Below are 21,654 nucleotides of genomic sequence, written 5' to 3'. Positions count from 1 at the left end.
CGGCGGGGCCTCGGAGCGGAATAAACAAGCTCCATGATGTTTGAAATTGGCCTGCCCGCGATTGGCAAGCGCGTGTCCTCTGTTAGCGGGGCTCCCTGAACGTGTCCTTTGCGCGCTTCAAATATCACACCCTTTTCCCCTTTCCTCCTTGCACCAATTCTCCTTCGCCATGTGAATCTCAACCTCCCCGACGATTGCGATTCTCTGCAACTGCGTCTGCGACCTCTACTACAACCATGTGGATTCTTCCTCTTGTCGGCTATGCCGGCGCCCTTATCGGCTTCTGCTTTCTGACGCTGGCCATTGCCTCCGGGCTCTACTACCTGTCGGAGCTGGTCGAGGAGCACAGCGTCATCGCCAAGCGCTTCCTTACGCGTCTGATCTACACGGTCGTCATCATTCAGTCGGCTCTTTGGATCGTTGATGGGTTCCCCTTCGGGGCTACCATGCTAGGCATCTTCTCCCACGTCATCTACTTGGGCAACATGCGACGCTTCCCGTTCGTGAAGCTGTCGGATCCCTTGTTCATCCTCTCTTGCAGTACGATGCCTTCAATCCATCAACGCGGCATTTGCTAACTCCTATTCCAGTTTTGGTTCTCGTAAACCACTATGTGTGGTTCCGCCACTTCTCCAACACGCAATCACGAGCTTATCAGAGAGCATCCTACTACGATCGCGTTGACGCCCCAAGCTTCACAATGATTGCTTCGTACTTTGGACTCTGCGTATGGCTCGTGCCCTTTGCGTTGTTTGTTAGCCTTTCTGCTGGTGACAATGTTCTTCCGACCATTGGTACTGAGCCATCGCATGGCGGCCTGGATGGCCACACCAAGCCCCAGGGGATGGTCAAGGCAGTCGTGGATCAGATCCGTGGCGCCATCGGTCAAATTGCCGGCACATCCGGGGGCGGCAGACCCTGAGCGTTTTGTTCTATCAGGAATCCTCCTTTCAGCAAACTCGCCAACGCCCCCAATCGTTGGGCCCGTTGGAATCATCACACACATGCACATTCCGAGCATCTGGTACGTGTCATTTTTTTACTTCAACCCTCTCCCTGCACATGATGAACAAACAAAATCACGCTAGATTGTATTTGACAAGGTTTACCTTGCATGATCCCTTTATTTCCTCTGACAGTACCCAACTATCTCTACTCTTGTGTTCTACAACCTGCGCTTCACCTTCAAAAAACTGACCATGGTTATACACAGGTTCCAAACGCCTTGAGTCATTAAACCATCCAGACCAAACCCTTGCGCCGCGTCCCTGATCTCCTATTGAAATCGAACTGCACCCCGTGAAGGGAAAGCATCTATTGCCTATCGTTGGGGTCAGAAATTTCGTCCATAGTCACTGACTTGATGGCTCTGATCTTACTCATTCGTTCCTTTGGCTTGAGTCGGCTCATTGTGCACTTCCGTGCTGTGCGACTGTGCTTGACACAGTGTTTGGCGATCCAAAAGAAGTGCCCTTGGTCGGGGGTATCGAGGCAACCGAGAAGAGTGGATTCCATGGCATCTGACCGTTGGTCTCGCTCAACCAGGCATTGAGTCGATCGGGGTAGGTACCAGATTGGTACGTGAAGCTGCCATCCGAGGGCTTTCGAGAGACTGGAATTTGTCGGTCTGGCATGGTGCAATCTGGATACGAGACGATCTGAGGGAAACTTGTCTTCAATGATTGAGAAAGACAAGAGTTGATGCGATGGGGTCCAAGTCCGTGGGGTTGCAAGACTCTTATACATGCGAGAAAGCGAGTAGCGAGTTGCCCCAGAGGCGCCGAGCTCAAATGATCAAGCTGGTTTTGACCCTAACCATTACCGCCCTACCCACGTTGTTCCTTTAATGATGGCCTTCCGTGTCCTGCGGTTTCGGTGATAAACGTTTTTGGGAGCCTCCGGATGAGGACGTGCTTGAATGTGAGTGGCCAGATTAGGATCTCCAGGCAATTAGCAAAAAGACATCCACAGACAGGACGCTCGCCCTTTTGCTCGAGATGCATGTTGTGCATGTTGCGCTGAGAATGGCCCAATGAGGAGTGTCAGCGCGGACCATTGGTGGTTGCGAAAAAGTCGGAGAGGAGAAAGTACCATGCTTGGCGCAGAAGGGTAAACTACCCTAGGGCGTTAGTATGCGCATTAGTATGCGCAAACCACCCGCCGCGTCATGCCATGGGCAAAACACGTCCTGAGATCAGGGCGTTGATAGTCTAATTAGGGGATCTGCCTGCAGCTCGCGCTAGTATTCATCACCACATGGCATACATGCCGGGGGGTGAGCAGCTGAACTTTTGTCCGCTGCCGTCCGGGGATGATGAAGTGGGGGTACTTTCGAACAAGACAAAAGAACCAGTCGGCCTTGCGACAGATCCAGTGGGGCTTTTTGTCCGCGGAGAGCCTTGTTGGCCGTTCCGGTGCAGTGGTTGGAGCCAAGGCGATGCGTTCCAGGTTGGCATGACCCAAAGTGTCCCTGTCAGTCAAACAATAACCCACACACACGGCCCAAGTGCACTGCATCCAGGGTCGAATGTGTAGATAGCAAGAGGGCGGACCCGAGCTTGGCACCACGACGACTGAGACGTCGGATAGCGGGCTTGGTCACACCCTGGATGTTGACAGGAAGAATCTTGCGGTGGCGGCGCACTGGAGTTACAGGGCGAGATCTAAAGGACAACATGTGAGGTTCGGTAACACAACGCCACCCCCCAGATGGTACAAAAGAGGATTCGGACGTTTATTCGATGCCCCGATCATCCAACAAATTGGTCATTCAACTGAGCCACCAAATCTAGCCACTCTGAAAAAGTACCAAGTGATGCTCTGCAACCCCATTGACTCAGCCAAACGCCGAGGCGATCCAGCCAACTGGCGCAGGAGAGGCACGCAGAGTAGATATGCGCACCAGGCGACCCGCCAAGACGGTTGTTGCAAGGCGATTCTTCCCAACACGGCACACCCGTACGGCAGACACAATGTCAAAAGGGCGGTCCAACAAAAATACCGGTGCCATTTTCCTCGTAGCAAAAGTACAGCCCCGGCTATCATACAAGGGTGGCTTCCGCCCTGCAGTCGCCGTCACACCCGCCCTATTCCACCATTCCCCAATCCATCCATTTGTCTCTTGTCCTGGTCGCCTTGCGGCCTCACCCCGCCCACGATAGTGACCTAGCGATGGTCGCCACCGCTCCAAAACTTCTTGTCAACCCTGTCGTCTGGCGCCTTCTGCCCGCGGTCGTGCTTGGCGTCAAAGTCGCGGTTGTGCTCCTCGACCTCGCGCCGCTGCTCCTCGGTCAGCTGCGCCATCTGCGAGTTGCCCGGCACGCTCTGGTTGGTGATCTTGGGTTGCGGCGGTGCGTTCTTGGACGAGCTGCTGAGCGGCTTGCCCCCGCCCGTGCGGCCCTTTGCGCTGCCCCCGGCGAGCCCGTCGATGACGCTCGCGCCGTTGTCCTTGGGGTCCTGCTCCTGGTGCAGCCGGCGGGTGGCAGCCGCGGCGTACAGGCCAGGGCGCGCGCGGGCGATGCGGGCGGTGGAGCGCGTTGTGGCGATGAGTCTTGCGGCCGACATTTTGATCTGGTGAGATGATTGTGATTTGGGATGATTGAGTTTTCCCTATCCCGCCCTCCTAAGGTAGCCCTCTTAAATGAGCACGACATACTCGATCATATCGGTGGGCATTGTACAGCTGGAGGTTCGGAGCAGGTGACGTCAACGCCACGACATCACCCGGAGCTTGTGAGATGGCGATTTAGCCTACTTGTGAGACAAGTACCGGAACGTGTGGCTACGCAACAGCATAATTATCCTTATCGATGACAAGGTATAAAGGTCATGATTTCTGTGTAGATCCTGTGTGTGGGTTGATAGACAAGATGTCTTTCTCAGGTCCTAAATCCTGATGGTCGGTCCACTAGGGATGTGATCGCCAGAGAGGTACCGGGGCTATGCCTCACTCCGGTGATCATTACAAGGGAGTGCGAGTTTATGTTACGGGACGGTTAATCTAATGCATGTCACCATGCGTCGGGCAATGATCTGTTTCTTTGATCTGAGATCTTGCATCTTAGACACGGTGAAACCATTACTATGGTGCTGACTGTGACGTCAAATGACGGCATCTCAATTGAGACACACGAGACTTGTGAGAGTAACTTGGGTGTACTGTGATACACTCGCCAAGAATTTCATCAAGATGAAGACTAAAGCCACGACAAACTTGAACAGATGTCTCTAATTGACCTAAATGACGAATTTACATTGGTAGAGATTCTTCTCGGCTCGACCTAGTTAGTCCCTTATGACCGATCGCAGTGGACTTGGATGAGATGCAAGCAGTTTGTCGTGTCTCAAAAATGGGACACCTTTTCTAACGACACGAACCACTATATCCAATCATCATGGATATTTAACTCACCAAGGCTAGAGAACGATTTTCTTTTATCAGCAAAACCCAAGAGAAAGCCAGAGAAGGGGCGCTTTCGTGCGAATATTCCCACCAGTCCATCAACAGACATAAAAATCGGCCAAGGCGCACCAAACGGGAGTCAGAAATGAACAAGACGCGGAATTTAGTTTACTGGCCAAATGATAATATCGCAAAAAGACGTCGAAACTCCGACGAGATGCATCGAAAACGCCTATGTAATGCATATTGATACACGCCTGCTCCCGCACATCAATCAGGAAAGGACAGCTACATTATCATCAGGCCACGTCCCAACGCGAAACCCATTCAATGAACTCTAACTTTGAAGCTGTTTACTGTCGGCGAATGTCATGAGCCGCTGGTGGACCCTGTCTTAACACCTTGATGGCCCATGATGACGATGTCCATCAGGGTGTCGTCAACAGAAACCACTACTCAGTGATCAATCATAGCTACGGAACAACCAACCGGGGTAGCCATAGAGGTTCTCATCTCCATATTCGCGATGCACTGTAATCAGCGCCCCAAACAAATTGAGGGGCTGCATCAGAGGCGAGGGGAAAGCCCGAATTACCTATAAGAGGAGTTCGACCTGTGAGTCTGATCATCTTCGCTGCTTGATCTCTCTAGAAGCTGGAGCTTTTTTGTCTCACTCTTTTGTCCATATCGCACACATGGATGCCAAAGAGGTACGTGAAGAAGAGGACATTTACGATGTCCTCATCGTTGGGGCCGGACCTTGTGGCCTCTCCATCGCCGCCCGTCTCCGGGAACACACCCCCGCCGCACTCTTCACGGACGAAGAACACCGCCGCTATCACTGGATCGGCAAGTACGGCAAGAAGGTGACGCTCAAGCACGTCAAGAGCGGCAAGATATCCAACGCACAGACGGCCCGGCCCGAGTACAAGATGCTGGTCCTGGACGCCACCGCCGGGACCTGGATGGGCCGCTGGAACAGGCTGTTCAAAATGTACGACATCTCGCACCTGCGGAGTCCCATGCTGTGGCACGTTGATCCTCAGGACCGCGATGCCCTGCTCTCGCACGCCTATTCGAATGAGCGGGAGAGCGAGTTGGTGGAGATTCGGAACTGTGTGGGCAAGGAAATCAGCAAGCACTCGAAGAAGAAGTCCACAGGGCATCGTGCGTGTGGCGGAAAGTGAGTTACCGTTTATTGTCTAAGTAACCTTGAGCTAATCATCCGGGGTAAAGGCAAGCAGCTCGCATCGCCATCAACTTGAGAGAAAGAAACGACTACTACACGCCCTCGACCTCCCTCTTCTGCGACCACTGCGAAAAGGTTGCTGACCGATACAAACTGGGCCCCGAGCTCATCCGCAAGGAGTCTATGGAGCACATAGACTACGGCGTCGTCAAGGGCATCTCCATCGACGACGAGAAGCTCTTCACGGTCACGTCCAACCAAGTTCGGCGATACGCCCGGGCCGTGGTGCTGGCCGTCGGCCCGGCCAACGTGGCCAAGATCCCCCGGATCCCATCCATGCCTTCTGTCGAGTCGCTGCCCCAGACATGCCACAGCATGCACATTGAGCGGTTCCCAGACCCTATCGTCCAGGAGCGAATAAAGGCTCGCCGCGCAACCAACATCCTCGTGGTTGGAGGCGGTCTCACGTCGGCTCAGCTGACGGACCTGGCGATCCGAAGAGGCGTCACAAAAGTGTGGCACATCATGAGAGGCCCATTGCGCATCAAGCACTTTGACGTTGACCTGGAGTGGATGGGAAAGTACAAGAACGCGGAGCAGGCCCGGTTCTGGACTGCCGATTCAGATGACGAGAGACTCGAGATCATCAAAGAGGCTCGCGGCGGCGGCAGCCTCACGCCCCTCTTCCACAAGCGACTCAAGAAGCACCTTATCAGCAAAAAGCTGGAGCTCCACACAGAAACAAGCCTTGTCGATGCCAAGTTTAACGAAAATGACGGAAACGGCATGTGGACGGTGCAGACCAGTCCACCGATCGAGGGCCTACCGGCCATGGACTACATATACTTCGCCACGGGCATTCAGACAGACTTTTCATCCCTGCCATACCTGAAGACCATGCTCGAGAAATATCCCATCGAGGGACGAGGAGGGTTCCCCTGCGTCAACGAGGACCTGATGTGGAACGACGACGTGCCGCTATTCATGATGGGCAGAATGGCCGCGCTACAACTGGGTCCTGCGGCGCCGAATTTGGGAGGCGCTAAAGTGGGAGCTGAGAGAATTGCATGGGCGATTGAAGACCTGGTGCCTCGGCCGGGATCACAGGGGGATGGCCTTGTTGATGTACGCGCAAGTGGAATGGCAGGATATCTGTCCGGTCATGGGAACATGTACAGCACGTTGGCGGATGAGTAATTGCAGGACACAAGGCAAATTAATGAGAAATGAACTATTATTCTGGCTTACATGAGCCGTCAATGACAAAATAACGAGCACTACTATTCGCATGACCGCAGATACCAATCGCATGGGGACGATATCTTAAAATTGAGTAACAAATGAGGTGGCTAGTAATATGCTGTCATACGTATCTCAAGATAGCATGTGTGGGATTGATGATTTGCTTTTAGGGCAAGTTTAACTACCTATGAAGATGAAGGATACCCGAAAGTACTCCATGTTGCAGCTCGCTGGTAGCACGTTTAAGAGAAGGTGAAAATGAACCATGTACTTGTTCAAAACAGCAAGTTAATGCAACAACAACCATAAGACATGAGAGATTAGCCGCTTCACACATGTCGCAATCCAAGCATCTCACAGCAGTGGCTGTGTGATCCCTGTCGGCTCCTTCAATAAGACCCCCTTCGCGATGCGACGCGCGGAGATTCGCCGGCTCGGATTTGCCCCACAGCCCCACAGCCGCGCTTCGGAGCACGGACACGGAGCGGCACAGCCTCAGCAGCTCAGCCTCCGTCGCATGCTCGACAAACACGGGGGAGCTGTTGATCATTCTCGGCAAGACCTTGAACTTTCCCCTTGATCAAACACGATGAAATAACGGAAGAGATCACCTACAACTTCTCGCCGGATTACAAAACCCTCAACGTGGAAATGGCTCGCAAGGGCACAGCAAAGGTCAAGACCGGTTGCGCGACCTGCAAGTACGTGACGATTCATCAAGCCGCATCGCTCGACCAGCTAACAAACGCCAAGAATCCGAAAGGTCAAATGCGACGAAAATTGGCCACAGTGTCTGAGATGCAAGAAGACAGGTCGGACATGCGACGGCTACCGGGCGCCCCCTGCTGGCTCGCTATCCTGGGACGTCCTGCTGCGGCCCCAGCCATCTGTGACTCCAGCTTGCGATGTCGCTGAGCTTCGGAGTCTTGCATTCTTTCATCAAGTCGTGGCGCCTGTCCTTTCCGGCCCGTTTGACGCATCGTTCTGGACCCATCTCGTCGCCCAAGTGACCCATCATGAGCCGGCAGCCCGACACGCTGTCCTAGCCATCAGCTCTTTTTTCGAAGACTTTTCCGCTTCGACTTGTCAGACCAAGGACAACGCTTTTGCGATTCGCCATTACAATCAAGCTATAAAAAGAGTCGTGACGTCGCAGGCCCCAGACATCGACACCGTTCTGGTCGTTTGCATCCTCTTCATCTGCATCGAATTCCTCCGCGGCGACGACAAGGCCGCCGTCAACCACACGCGACATGGCGTCCGTGTCCTCAGCACCGCTCGAACCAACTCCAAACTTGCCGCTGTGTTTTGCCACATGAGCATCTTCCCTCTCTTCTTTGGCGGCACCATATCCGACTTCCCCTCCCTCACCAACCACGCTCCAAAGGCGAGCGTGGGCTTCCAGAGTATAATCGAAGCACAGCACCATCTGGATGTATTCGCCGCCCGCGCGGTTCGTCTTGTTCGCATGAGCGAAAGGTACCAAATCGGAACTGACCCAGGCGATGTTCCATCGTCGTCCATGGTAGATGAACAGCGCACACTTGCCCTCGCATTTGTAGACTGGGGACAGTCATTTGCCAGATTCCAAGCCACGCGGTCGTTGGAAACAAACAAAGACCCAGCATCCCTCGCACTGAAGATGCGGTGGGTTGTGTCCCAAATTTGGGTGCGCAACTGCCTCACAAAAGGCGAGATGATTTACGACGAGGTGTTGGCGGATTTCAAGAACATCATTGACATGGCCCAGTGTGCCTTGGAGACAAGCACCACAGGTCCCAAAAAGTTTATGTTTGACATGGGATTTAGTCCCCTCTTGCATTTTGTAGTCATTAAATGCCGCTACTTGCGCCTCCGGGTGGCAGCTCTGTCATTGATGAAGTCGCTGTCCTGCTCGCGAGAATCGTTGTGGAACGCGATCACGATGCACGTTGTCGGAACGCGATTGATAGAGGTGGAACATGAGATTAAGCTTACACCCGAAATGCTTGACCTGCCAGGCGGCAGTCCTAGCTTCGAAGATGCAGGATTGCCATCGGATGAGAAACGCATCCGGGGGTATTTCCTAGGGGAACCCGAGGAGTTTCTCGACGAAGACGGTGTGAGAGCGCGACGGAGATGCATGAACCTGCTCAAGTTGGGTTCCGGGGGTGCCATTGAGACGCACCGCGAATGGATCACGGTACAGACATGATGGGCAATTAGCAGCCGCAAATGAACAAGTTAAGAATAGCCAAGCTAAGCACGTACAGCCGCAAAACTGGGGCGTTTCCGATGTTAACATGCCTGTCAAGGGAATAAGCGCGCTGCGATGCGTTGCGTAGGGCTGTGAGGATCGTGCGAGCCCCTGCTTTAATTCCGTGCATCTCACTGGTCGGCTCGGACTCTGAAGTGCTGAGCCTCGCAACAACATCGGACTTGTATGAAGCAGATATGACAAGGCAGATTACGACAATTACATCGGGCGCGATGGAGGATATAAACCGTGGACACAATCACCTTTTTTGCCCAGACTTGACATCCATCTTATTCCATTTTTCGACACATTTCTTCAACATGCATCTCAACCCTACCACGTTGCTAGTCCAGCTCCTCCTAGCCTCCACCAGCTTAGCGCTCGTGATCCCTTCCACGACACACTCATCAACACCAACGTCTTCAGTAGAGCTGTCCGAACGACAACCCACGAAAGTAAAAGCGACCACCACCGCGGCACCAACTGGATATTACACCACCACCCAGACTGTCGTTATTGATGGCGTTACAAACAGCCACGTTACAATCCCCGCCAAGACCATCCTCCTCACCCTCCCGACGTGCCACCAAACCCTCAAGCCGGACAAGAACGGCTATCTGCCACCAGGCACATGCAACGCGATCTGGAACTACTATCCCAGTTTCGCCGCTGCGTTGGTCTTTGCGGGTCTGTTCGCGACCATGACGGCGGTGCACATTTGGCAAGCTGCGCGGTACAAGAAGGTTCGTATGTTGAATGGTTTCAAATTTGAGGGCGCGATCTGACGAGGGTGAATTACAGAAGTGGTGCTGGGTCATTATCATGGCGAGCCTTTGGGAGACCTGCGCCTTCATTTTCCGAGCCGTGAGCACAAAAGCCCCTCAGAGTAGTGGGGTCTATCTCGTCTTCCAGATCTTCATCTTGCTGGCGCCGCTCTGTTAGTCCCCTAGATTGATCCTGTCGGGCTAAGAACTAACAAGACCAGGGGTGAACGCCTTTGCGTACATGACACTGGGACGAATGGTATACTACTTTATCCCGTCCCGGTCGATCTTTCGGATGCCTGCTGTAACACTCGGCGCCGTATTTGTCGGCCTAGACATAATATCCTTCATTATTCAGCTCGTTGGTGGAAGTATGGCGGGTCCAGGATCGCCTCCTGATTTGCAACTCCACGCCGTTCATATCTACATGGGCGGTATCGCCCTGCAAGAATTCTTCATCTTGATTTTCGTGGGTCTGTGTATCGCATTTCAGCGATCCATGTCAAGGGTCGACAGATCAAGCAAGGAATCTGCGAGCATCTTCGGATCGCCTTGGGGGACACTGCTCTGCACTCTCTATTTCTCTTTGGCGATGATAACCATTCGTATTATTTATCGTTTGGTTGAGTTTTCGGGCGGCCTTGGCCAAGACAATGCTCTAACCACCCATGAGGCATACTTTTACGCTTTAGAGGCGGTCCCCATGCTCTTAGCTATCGGAGCCTTCAACATCATGCACCCAGGGAAGTTCATGACAGGCCCGAACTCGGAGATGCCAGGGCTCATCCGGTCTGTAAGGAATTGGATCGCAAAGAAACGCGGCAAGCAGTTGTTGGACAGCGCCAGCGAGGATGGCGTCGAACTTGCGCCTGGTTGGCAGAAGACCCCAACGAACATCCATTAGGAGGCCATTTACTATCTGGCACATTACTATAGGGAGATTGCGGATCTATTGTTTTACTGTTTAGAAAGTTGGAGAGTATGGAGTCCGGTTATTGGGGCGGTTCGGGAAACTAGACAAACAAGGCACCCGTGGCAAATTGATAAACTTTCGCTTTTTATTCTGCAATGGACGACGATCTGCAAAAGTCAGAACCTTACGGACCAAAATCTTCGGTGAGTTAAAGTAAAGGGCCGTTCATTATGCGCGTGGGAGGTGATTTATTTAAAATGTAATTAACCGTTTACATTGTACTCTTGGGTTTATGGACGTTCGACATCTGACATCTTCGCTCGCGAGCCGACACAATTAATAAAGCAGTCTTTACTCTAACATTCCTAAAAATATGTGAGAGTAACTCAACCCACGTAATTTGAGAAATATCTTGGGAATGGAGAGGTGATGCTTTTTGCGAGTGACGCTGTCCCGTCGGATTTCTATCGGTTAACTTGGGGAGATGGAGTAGCTTGATGGCCTCTTCTAAAACCCGGATGGCTGGAATGTGACCCTTTGCTCTTCAATCGGTGTTGACGGATTCACGATCAGGGTCTTGTAAACTTTTTACCAATCACTAAGTCAACAGGGTACCTGCTCATCCCTATAACTAGGAGCTAGAAGGAAATGTTCATCGCTTTCTTTCCATCTTCCATCACTCTCAAAAACTTGTTCATCAATACTTTTTGTATTTCCCACTTTCAATCACAACCCGCTTGAGCATAAAAAGACTTGCAGTCGACAAAAGCTCTTCCATCTTCAAATACAGACGCCTCAAGATATCATCCGCCCACACCATGAACACAAATTCAGAGCGGACTTTCCACCGCTTCTCTCAGCTCCCAAGAGAACTCAGGGATATGATTTGGAATGGCGCAATGCGCCAGATTGAACTCCCAGGCGTGCATTTCTTCTCTCAGACCTTCACAGACGACAACTGCCTGTCACTCCAGCGTCGCCATTATTGTGATGGCTCTAGTGGCGTTGACGTCTTTGCGGCCCCCGAAACCCCCCTCCAATTCTCGAATGGACCAACCTCCTGGACAAACGAAAACCCCTCATCGTACATGATTGATGGTGGTATGTGGACAGCTTGCCGGGAGTCGAGAGCAGCCATGGAGCGTCGTTACAACACCGCTGCTAGGTATACGCTGACTCCCCCTTCTGAAATCAATCCCGACGAGGGCGACGCATACACTGCGACAAACTTTTTCGCTCGTGATGGCGAAACCCAAGCCATCACCATCTTGCCGTACAGGGATCTGGTTTGTTTGACTTCCTTCTCGGAGGTTCTTCGGATCCAAGAACCTTTCCCTGCGTGCCGTGGATTCCAGAATCCTGTCAATTTCGCCATCAAATACAATCCGGCTTGGGACATAATCGGAAACCCTCCAGGCTCAGTCGAGGAATGGCTATCGGTTTTATATTCAACCAATTTTGATAAAGTTGTGGATTATGTTCTTGATCGCAACAGTACGGCTGAAAAATTATGGTTCATCGATTACCGACTGGAAAGGGATGAGTTGGAAAATTGCAACGTGGTGTTCTACGGTGATGGATTTCGACTGGTTGAATGTCCCCACACTTGGGGGTTTATCGAATATTTTGATAACATGGTTGAAGCCTCTGTGTATAGCAGGATAGAGATGGAAACAGGGGGAGAAGGTGATATCAATGATCTCGAAGGAATCGGGCCATACACATTTGGGATGCTCTCTTTTCTTCCTGATGATTAATTTGAGTACACATTAGGGCTTGCTCCTATCTAATAATAGCAACGATTCCACGCGCTGAGATGTGGTATCAACCACTCAGATCTTTCATTGTTGATTTAAATTTTGGACAAATTTCAGTGGTATTTGGTTGTAACAGAAGCATCTCATGTACAGGCAACCGTAACTACAATGTGATCGGTCGATTGCAGTTTGCCAGAGGCGGCAGTTACACTGGAGGTATACTTTCAGGGTTAGGTGAATAAAACCAGTGCGGAGCTGCTTAAAAATTGTTTGAGATTCTGAACAAGAGTTCCCGAACATTATCTCGATGAGGGAGTCAATCCAATAACAACAGCGGCTTCAATATTCATCCCAATGTGTAGCCGATGATCCGCCAATACACGTTAGTTACGTGACTAGTGGCATTCAAACCTGAGGAATAGACAAAATTCTAAGAAGCTACTCAATAGTACTTAAACGCAAGCCATCTATTGGTCGCGATTCACTCAAATAGGTAAAACTTGGCGTTGTCTCGGCCCGTCTTTGTGTGTCCGAGAGCCAATCGACCCTGCAGTAGCACACACTCTGTTGTCTTGTGGCTGGCCTGCTGAATAGCTAAGGCAAGTAGACCACAACTGAAGTTGAGAAACTCCATACAGCGAGTGTCGTATGTGTTCGGTATTCATTCGCACAATACATAGTCCGCACATTTTGCTGTGGAGGGGTAAAGCCGATTTCGTGCCGATAGGTCCGAGTAACGGTAACCGACCGCTACGTCACTCCGCAACTCGGCCCAATCAAGCGACTCCGCATTTTGGATTACGAGTCATCGGGAATAAAAAAGAGAATCCCGTACGTGAACTTTTTCCTGTTCTTCATCTTCTTCACTTGTGGCGATGGCTGGTCAACGGAATCGTTCGCAGTCTCTCAGTAAATCTGTGGCTTGGCTGTATCACGAGTCCGGGATTGCCTCTCTGTATTTCACCGGCCGTGATGCTTGGCTCATCATTCTCTCGCGAACATGCCGCATGTTCTCTTTTGGAGCCGTCTCCCTCACGATAGCGCTATTTTTCTCTGAACTTGGTTTTTCGGATTTCCAGATCGGCCTGTTCATGACCCTGACCCTCCTCGGCGATGTTGTGCTCGGCCTTGTAATCACTCTGATGGCCGATGGGCTTGGCCGTCGTCGCGTTATGTTCGCCGGCGGCCTGCTCATGGCTGTTTCGGGGCTCGCGTTCTCTATCATGGAAAACTTCTGGATACTCCTCTTTGCCGCAGTCGTGGGCGTCGTGAGCGCTAGCGGCGGTGATTTTGGCCCTTTCCGAGCGATCGAAGAGTCGATGCTGTCCCACATTACGACACCCAAAACTCGGGCTGATGTCTTATCCTGGTATGTGACCAGCTCAAGTCTCGGCTCTGCGGTTGGCATGGAGCTGGCGGGAAGATATGTTGAGTCGATGAAAAGTCGTGAGGGCTGGACCATGCTGCGAGCTTATCATGCGACCTTCTGGATTTATATTGCCACGGGTCTCTTCAGCATGGTCCTCGCACTCTGCATGAGCAGCAAATGTGAAGTTGAGAAAACCCCGGAGACCTTGGATGAGTCGACTCAGGGTCTACTCGATGATTCTCAACAAGGGAATGAGGACCTCGATCCGGTCAATTCGCAGCAGCCTTCTGCCGCGCCGACTAAGAGCCGGTTTTCCCAGATCTCTACAAGCACTCGGTCGGTTATGTACAAGTTGTGGTTTCTTCTGGCCGTTGACTCTTTGGCCGATGGCATGGTTTCCTACACCCTCACCACTTACTTCCTCCATCGGAAGTTTCAGTTGTCCAAAACAACTCTCGGCGACATCATGTCAGCAGCCTTTCTCTTGGGAACTATTTCCACAGTCGCTGCTGTGCCCCTCTCCCGGCACCTTGGACTACTCAATACCATGGTTTTCACCCACCTGCCATCCTCCGTGGCCGTCCTATTATTCCCCGCTCCCTCGGGGCTGATTCTCACCGTCATACTTCTATACGTCCGCATGGGTCTGAATACCATGGATCAAGCACCCAGAGCCGCCTTCATCGCAGCTGTTGTAAAGCCCGAGGAGCGCACAGCTGTCATGGGAATTACGAGTACCGTTCGAACGCTGGCTATGGCTATCGGGCCTTCATTGACTGGAGCCCTCGCGGGAAGTGACAGATTCTGGATTGCGTATGTGGTTGGAGGAACACTGCGCATCATGTATGACCTGGGACTCTGGGCCATGTTTGTCAACATGAGACTACACGCCCATGAAACCAACGATCAAAATGTTGGTCCTCAGAGAGAGTCTCTTGATGAAGAAACAGTGGTGATGCAACCACAGCCTAGAGAACGAGAAACATGATTGACGGAAATGCTTATTTTAAGGACGACGAGGGATGCATATTTCTCTAAACCGGCTGAAACTATAATCAGACAAAGAATTTTGGACGCTGCTGGTATATTTGTCCACAGTAACTAGCAGGGAGATTAAATAAGGCACTCATCTGAACATTCAGTTTGGGTTAAATCAGCCATAGTTCACGGACATGTGCTTAACTAGGAATTAATCTGGGCAAGTTTCGAGGCATGAAACAGGCAACTGACCTTTTGGCTTAATGACTAATCTATATCTTGAACCGCTTGGTACTAACTCGTGGTCACTAATTCCTACATGCGTTGTGCCTTGAAATTCCACAGGCCGAGGAAATTACGGTGCTCTTGTATGATGCCCGCATTCCCATGTCGCCTTGCGTTACTACTGACCAGTAGCGCAACCTATGCTGCCCGCGAAGATTCTTTGGTTTTTTCATCTGTCCATAAACACTGCTGCCAACTTGACTTCTTCCAATCCCTTATCGCACAGATATCAGTCGTGTGCTCTTCGAGAATGTGGTGAAACTTTTCCCATCATGATGGAGAATAGATACGTCTGGCTAGCCATGAAGATCCCTTGATTGGTCCAACATTGCATCTACTTCGAAGGCGGTTATAGAACATACCTTTGATGATTTCTGTGAATAACTCCAAAGCGCTGCGTCTAGTTGGTTAAATTGAGTGTTACCCCAAACGTATATCTTTCTCTATTACCTATATCATGAATTCTGCTCTTGGAATCCAGCCTGAGCAAGTCCGCAAGTGATTGCGGTTGGCTTCACCAGTGTTATCCATCAGGGACTGTAAGTTGGGAATGGCCGAGTTGGAGACGAAGAATCTTCAGTTTAGCGGGAGGGTATCGGTTCTTGTAGTCGTCAGGGGGGGCCTACCTGCAACTGCAGCGAATATTTCATATTTGTTTTGTTTTTTAGCTCTACTCAATATCGTCAGATAGATCAAAGCTGTCAGACAGCCTGATAGGGAAAAGTCAGCTTTGCATAGGGCCGGATCCGTAAAGTGGTTTCCTTTGAACCTAGATAGAGACTCTGATCCGTACCGTGGATCCCTTCAACCTAGATGCCCTCAACAACCTAGATCTACGGATATCATCGGCATCATCAGATCAAGGGCATCCGGGTCAGTCAGATCCCTAGGCATAAATAGCTAGCTTTCTTCCCTCCTAGACTAAAAGACAAGATCATCCATCGTCCCTGAAGCTGTCTTAACCAATTCTCTAATTGTCTGATAAAAGCCATACAGTATTCTCAAACAGTAGAGATAAACAATAAGTGCTACACCCAGCACCAGAAGAAATGGTAGCTGAACAATAAGGTTGTTACATACTAGTCTCTACCTGAAGCTTCAATTCAGCCCCTCTAACTTTTCAATTCAGCCCCTCTAACTTTTCAATTCAACCCCTCTGACTTCAACCCTGCTGTCTGTAGACAATAGGGTCAGTCAACAACCCTATTGTCCGCAGTTAACGACCTTGAGATAGGAACCTTATTCGAGCAATGAGATATAAGAGAGACGTCTCCCATCGTCAAGAGACCAACTTCCCTTCTAACAATCATCCCATTACAACAACTTTAATCTAAACAACTTTTTATTATGTCGACCATCATTCGAAAAGCTCTTGTCAGAAATGACCCTGCGTATCAGGGATACGAAATCCGATTCCGATATAATACTGGATTCCTTTGGAATCTAGAAGATGAAATGGAAAGAGGCAAGCTAAATATCTATCTGAATTTACTTGGGGAAAACAACCTACTGAGTCTCTCACCACACCACCCAGAAGGCCTGGATAAAAGCCAAAGGATCGCGTTTATCCAGGCCTTCTGGATGGTGTCGACCCGTTGGCTTTTATTCAGGCCTTCTGGGTGGTGTGGTGAGAGACTCAGTAGGTTGTTTTCCCCAAGGAATTCATATATTTTTGCACAATTACTCGAAAGCCTCTGTGTAGCCATACGTTTCGGGCCTGCTGGGCGTTATTATATGTAGTTGAGACAAAAGAAACCCAAACTCCCAACGAACTACTAAAACGCAGACTGCGGACCGTTTATCGGTGAGGCAATTGCAAATGCAAAATATGTTCATCGAGACTCAGATTAACAAAATAAACTAGGCTGCTGCCGTCTCCGATATTCCATGATCAAATGATTCTTACAAAGATTTTATGCAATTAGGCCTTGAACCGTAAATTCTGCTCTGTGAGGTGTTTAGTCGTTCTGCGTTGTGGATGGCCTCCGATTTAGTGATAATCGATGCAGTCTGACAGACTTCCATTCAGATGAACCAAGTTGTGTTGACATTCAAATAAGGTTGAATTTCCTTTTAAATGTAGTTTCTACTAGTCCCTGAAAAAGCAAGTGCCATGAATACGCTGCATCCCTGAAGTCCAGTAATGCCCGACGCAATTTCAATTGCTAGTCTAGTACTGGTAGAAGGGCAAATTGTATCAAGGCTAGAGCTCGAATGAAGGCGTCTCTATTATTATTGGTGCGGCGAGTCTCAGGCAGGCGGATGTGGCTATTTCAGCTAAAAGGCACAACTCCACGTTATGATATGGTCTTAGTGTTAGTTAGACTGTAAAACAGTGTTGCACTTGTACAAAGGCAAGGACTAATGATATCGAACAAAATAAAAACAACCCCCCCCCCCCCCCCCCCCCAAAAAAAAAAAGAAAATGAACCAAAGAATAAACCCACATAAAGGGAAGTTCGTCTAAGAGCTATAAGAGCGAGGCATCTTCCGCCAACTATGTATCCATGGGTGTTCAGTGTAGCCTTGACGAGTTAGATGATCGACTGCTTCAGCGTGATTTCCAATGACAGTCCCACACCGGAAAGCCTTATCGAGTGCTTCCTTACGACTGGATGGCTTGGGGCCAACATTCCCTCTTTGAAAATTCGGAAACAAGAAAGGAGCTAGTTGTGTTGTATGTAATGTTTGTGGCCTAACAAACGTCGTGGTATGATTCTCTCCGCTCCTGCCAATACAAATTTCTGTGAAGTGGCTTGTTTCTGTCCGGATATTCGGAAATCTTTTCGAAAACTCTTGTAGTTTCTGTTTGGCAGTCGCAAGAAGGTATGTGGTTGAAAGGTCCACGCCAATCAAAATAGAATAGGTGGGATTTCCGTCATAATGCGGCATCCCATACATCCACAAGCCTTCGTCAACGGAAAGCTCCACTATCCAGGATTGCGTTGGAGTATTGAAATACTCTGCAATAGGATATCCAAGTTCAATAAAAGCTTGTGTGACTTCCATGACGCGCTGAAAGTAATGCTCTAGATTTGAGACGAGGCCCGCTAATATGAAGGTGTCGACTGCGAAGAGGCCGTAGGCGAGCCTGATCAGACCTCTGCGGTACGTCACTTCGCAGTGAGGAAAGTTTGATGCATCAGAGTGGGCGAGTTGTTTGAGGATGTGACTTAGGATGTGATGGTCGTCGTTCGGGTAGAGTTCCAGTAACCGATGTGTGTACCCTTCCCGTGTGACAATGGGCAATATATCCAGAATCCAATCGGGTCTAATCTTATCTAGTATTCGCATAAATTCGTCTCCGCCTTTACGCCTCAAAAAAGTTTCTTCTAGGAGTTCAAGAAAACGGCAATGGGTTGGCTCAGTTTGTTGTCGAATTGCAGAAGGATAAATCCAATGGTTATTGTCTAGGAAGCAGCCGCTTAGCTGCCATTCGCAAACAAGATCCAACATCTCGATTACCGTGTTCCTGGGTGCAAACTCGTAGCCGCATTGGATCAAGTAGAGTGTGTCTCCAAGGCAGCTCTTATGCGAGATCATTCCGGGGCCCGGCCTCCGTTCCAGAAAACGCCCCCTAATCATTGAACTGTGAACTGCCCTCTTCCACCTTTCAGCAGGTGTAATATGGGCGGTGCGAAGAATTTTGCGTCCGAAATTTGTGTCTGTCAGAAAGTCATGGGCTGTTCGGTGCACAAATGTAACTTTTGTTTCCGTGAAAGAGTATAGCAAGTCTCGGCCAGGGAGTCTTTTAAATCCGCCCCATCCAAGTGGAACGCATTCGATGAGTCCTGCACATCTTAGGCGGATGTTTCGCATTGTTCTCTCACATCGATCTCTGATATTTTCGGCTGAAATTGTCGCTGCTGTCTCCTCAAATTCATTCAGGATATCGTCACAACTTGCTAATGAAAACTCCAACAAGTCTGGAAAATCTCGGATACTGTAAGCCGGGTCTTCGAGCGCCAGGTTGAAGTACAATGACGCAGTCTTTTGATAGACAATTCTGTCATCACCTAGCCGAGCCCACATGTCCTCGTAAAGTCGATTAAGATCCGAGGGCAGCAAATCAAGGCGTATTTGGAGCTCTTCGGGTGAATCCCCCGTCTTAATTCCTCTCCTCAAACTCTCCACAGCGAGAATGGCCCAGAGGAATACCCCATTCGCTCTCTCAGCAAGACTCCTGATAAATGTATGTCGCGATCTTGAAGATATTGACTGATCGTTTGGGAATCGCTCTTGAAGCAACCGTTTGATGTCCCCTTGAGTGAGTTGATGAATTCTCAAGTGGTCAATTCCCACAAAGTATTCACAAAGCGCAAATTCTTCGCGACTTGAGGCACAAATCTTGACGTTTTCTAGCTCCTTCAGCTGATTTAATATTGCCAACGGGTCGAGGAGCTTGTTGGCTTCCAACACTTCGTCGAGCCCATCCAGGAAGATACAGTAAGACCCTCTAGCTGTATCAAATGAATAAAAAATAGCTTGCATGAGTTCTGTAGTAGACCAGTCAAAATGAGACTCTTTGTTGAGAAGTTTTGGGCTGTTGTTTAAGAGCATAGTCCCTAACGTTTGCTCGTTGTCGAGTATCTGGTAGAGCAAAGAGAAGAGCATTCCCTTGACATCGTGCTGTAAGGTTGTGCCAGGCCTCCAGAAAAAGTGAGACAAGAGTTGAACATCGTGTCGCCAGCTTTGCAGATGTTGAGATGTCTGTGAACTCTCCAAGATAAACTTCATGAGGGTGCTCTTGCCTGAAGCCGGCTTGCCACTTATCCAATAAAGCTTTTCGTCGGACTCAAGCCAATGGATGAAACTAGTGATTTTCGGATCGCTTGTAGTCGATAAAATATCGTGTTCAGAGTCGTCAGGTTCGGAGCTTTCGATAGAGTTGGATGAGGCATCGGAGTCGTATGAAACATCAGAGTCGGAGGTGAATTGAGAGGTGCTTGCAGGATAGTTTCCCTCGCCAAATATCCAAGCAAATGTTTTTGGCCAGTTTCCAGAGATATGATTTCGCCTTTCATTGATCTCTCTGAATTTCAAGCTCCCCAATAGTTGTGAGTATTGGGACATGCCATGGGAGGCATCTATGTTGCTGGCAATGTCATTCCGGATCTGTGCAGCTGAAAGAGCGACGTGAGATTGAATCTCATTCCCAACAGTCGCCAATTCAGTAGTCATGTGTACTTTAAGGACAGACTGAGTGTGGTTGTTCGTCTCAGTGACATGATCTTCAACCTTTTGTGTGGTTTGTGTTATGAGGTCAAAGATTGTAGTATTCCCGGCTGCAGCCTGGACAATAAAATTCTGCAGCCTACCGTTAAGCTGATTGAAAGATTCTGCCGTCTGCATTCGGTTCGCGGTATTCTGGCTGCAAATTCGAGAGAGGAGACGATTCTCAAGAAGCGATTGGTATGCTTGGAGGTTTTTCTCGAGTGATTCGAGTTCTTTCTGGTTCCAAAGTGACTTGATTCCTTTTCCAACAGCAGAAAACTTTGCTCGGAAACCGTGCTTGCCAACGGGTACCGAGGAAGTGGTAACCATCGTTGTCAGCTCGTTGGTTTGTTTCACACAAGCCTCAGCAAGCTTGAGTAATTCTTGTTCATCTGCACTCAGAGTCCAGGGCCCTCCTTTCACCTTCTGAGTCATATCAACGTAACAAGCTCTTGCATCTTCGCAGTATTGGCTGAGTCTAGGATCAGGCGTCCGCTCGTTTTGGATATGCTTATACACCGACAAAGCATCGCGACCGAACGTGACAATCTGCATGGCATTGCATAGGAGCCCAATGCCAAAAAGAACTTCTGCACCGGACATCTTTGATTTCTTTGCGTCAGGCCGAGTGGCTTGATGGAGTATGCGTATTTGGTGGAGCCCGTCGGATGGTTGGAGTCGTTGACTGGTTTTTTTCGTAATTGTATGGGATAACTCTCAGGTTTTGGTTCGATGAGGAACAACGACAGCTGCACCAAACTTCTCTTCCCAAAAAAGAAAGAGAATGAGGTGATTTGGGTTGCGTTGCGTTGCGCGGTATCAGGCACAATCAGGCTGATCGCCGAGCCTTATCCCCGCGTTGGCTGATGTCACATGACTTATGCAATGAGACTAGGCTTTCTCAGAGACGCAGAAGAAGTGCAAAAATGATACGAAATCGGATGTAAGTTTTGAAGAGTTATTGTGTGGTGGCTAGGGCAAAGACAACTGGAAACCCCAACAAACCACCAGGAAACGGCTTGGCAACAGGCGCACGGTGATGCGTCCGCAAAGGAGAAAGCATTGAAAGAGAGCAGAACCAGTTAAATTAAATGGGAAATAAAACATTTGTCTCAACCACCATACTATTTAATCGATTAATTCACATAAAAATACCATACAGCGGCCCTGTGAAAATACCTCCTCCATTTTCTTTGCGTGCCCAAGACCACGGCGATTCCCTCCAAGGCAATGAATCTCCTCTCCGAGGTAAATCCTACGTCCCGCCCACTCCACCATCTTCAAGGGCTTCAGACGTACGACGAT

General features: G+C 49.9%; 10 protein-coding genes across 10 annotated transcripts; 7 read left to right on the top strand and 3 right to left on the bottom strand.

Moving 5' to 3' along the window:
- Positions 1-236: 236 nt before the first annotated feature.
- BGZ61DRAFT_340318 (DUF396 domain protein) lies at positions 237-922 on the top strand (the record flags this gene model as incomplete). The annotated part of the gene is made up of 2 exons (XM_046239298.1): positions 237-540; positions 591-922. 2 exons carry the CDS (start codon positions 237-239, stop codon positions 920-922), a joined length of 636 nt encoding a protein of 211 aa, XP_046111092.1.
- A 107-nt stretch (positions 923-1,029) lies between these two features.
- Positions 1,030-1,980, bottom strand: BGZ61DRAFT_92787 (uncharacterized protein). Its single transcript, XM_046257232.1, has 2 exons — positions 1,380-1,980; positions 1,030-1,321 (listed from the first exon to the last, which is right to left on the bottom strand). Exons 1-2 carry the CDS (start codon positions 1,744-1,746, stop codon positions 1,080-1,082), a joined length of 609 nt encoding a protein of 202 aa, XP_046111091.1. The 5' UTR covers positions 1,747-1,980; the 3' UTR covers positions 1,030-1,079.
- Positions 1,981-2,668: 688 nt separating this feature from the next.
- BGZ61DRAFT_554171 (uncharacterized protein) lies at positions 2,669-3,564 on the top strand (the record flags this gene model as incomplete). The annotated part of the gene is made up of 1 exon (XM_046255573.1): positions 2,669-3,564. A coding segment is annotated over one exon (501 nt), but the record flags the coding sequence as incomplete, so codon positions are not given.
- On the bottom strand, positions 3,166-3,564 carry BGZ61DRAFT_472644 (uncharacterized protein; the record flags this gene model as incomplete). Its single annotated transcript, XM_046248364.1, has 1 exon — positions 3,166-3,564. One exon carries the CDS (start codon positions 3,562-3,564, stop codon positions 3,166-3,168), a length of 399 nt encoding a protein of 132 aa, XP_046111090.1.
- Positions 3,565-5,097: 1,533 nt separating this feature from the next.
- On the top strand, positions 5,098-6,788 carry BGZ61DRAFT_340790 (uncharacterized protein; the record flags this gene model as incomplete). Its single annotated transcript, XM_046239339.1, has 2 exons — positions 5,098-5,585; positions 5,639-6,788. The coding sequence occupies 2 exons, from the start codon at positions 5,098-5,100 to the stop codon at positions 6,786-6,788; spliced, it is 1,638 nt and encodes a 545-aa protein (XP_046111088.1).
- A 696-nt stretch (positions 6,789-7,484) lies between these two features.
- Positions 7,485-9,027, top strand: BGZ61DRAFT_339419 (uncharacterized protein; the record flags this gene model as incomplete). Its single annotated transcript, XM_046239227.1, has 2 exons — positions 7,485-7,534; positions 7,587-9,027. The coding sequence occupies 2 exons, from the start codon at positions 7,485-7,487 to the stop codon at positions 9,025-9,027; spliced, it is 1,491 nt and encodes a 496-aa protein (XP_046111087.1).
- Positions 9,028-9,389: 362 nt separating this feature from the next.
- On the top strand, positions 9,390-10,737 carry BGZ61DRAFT_339623 (RTA1 like protein-domain-containing protein; the record flags this gene model as incomplete). Its single annotated transcript, XM_046239246.1, has 3 exons — positions 9,390-9,812; positions 9,871-10,006; positions 10,055-10,737. The coding sequence occupies 3 exons, from the start codon at positions 9,390-9,392 to the stop codon at positions 10,735-10,737; spliced, it is 1,242 nt and encodes a 413-aa protein (XP_046111086.1).
- Positions 10,738-11,151: 414 nt separating this feature from the next.
- On the top strand, positions 11,152-12,746 carry BGZ61DRAFT_92721 (uncharacterized protein). The gene has a single exon (XM_046257231.1). The coding sequence runs from the start codon at positions 11,565-11,567 to the stop codon at positions 12,501-12,503; it is 939 nt and encodes a 312-aa protein (XP_046111085.1). The 5' UTR covers positions 11,152-11,564; the 3' UTR covers positions 12,504-12,746.
- A 632-nt stretch (positions 12,747-13,378) lies between these two features.
- Positions 13,379-14,860, top strand: BGZ61DRAFT_489997 (major facilitator superfamily domain-containing protein; the record flags this gene model as incomplete). The annotated part of the gene is made up of 1 exon (XM_046250281.1): positions 13,379-14,860. The coding sequence occupies one exon, from the start codon at positions 13,379-13,381 to the stop codon at positions 14,858-14,860; it is 1,482 nt and encodes a 493-aa protein (XP_046111084.1).
- A 2,196-nt stretch (positions 14,861-17,056) lies between these two features.
- Positions 17,057-21,271, bottom strand: BGZ61DRAFT_584057 (uncharacterized protein; the record flags this gene model as incomplete). The annotated part of the gene is made up of 2 exons (XM_046256350.1): positions 19,080-21,271; positions 17,057-17,082 (listed from the first exon to the last, which is right to left on the bottom strand). The coding sequence occupies exons 1-2, from the start codon at positions 20,950-20,952 to the stop codon at positions 17,057-17,059; spliced, it is 1,899 nt and encodes a 632-aa protein (XP_046111083.1). The 5' UTR covers positions 20,953-21,271.
- Between the last annotated feature and the right edge of the window lie 383 nt (positions 21,272-21,654).

The sequence above is a fragment of the Ilyonectria robusta genome (assembly GCF_021365365.1).
Source record: "Ilyonectria robusta strain PMI_751 chromosome Unknown BGZ61scaffold_2, whole genome shotgun sequence".
In the NCBI taxonomy this organism is placed as follows: Eukaryota; Fungi; Ascomycota; class Sordariomycetes; order Hypocreales; family Nectriaceae; genus Ilyonectria; species Ilyonectria robusta.
This window is presented reverse-complemented; position numbering and strand designations above follow the sequence as displayed.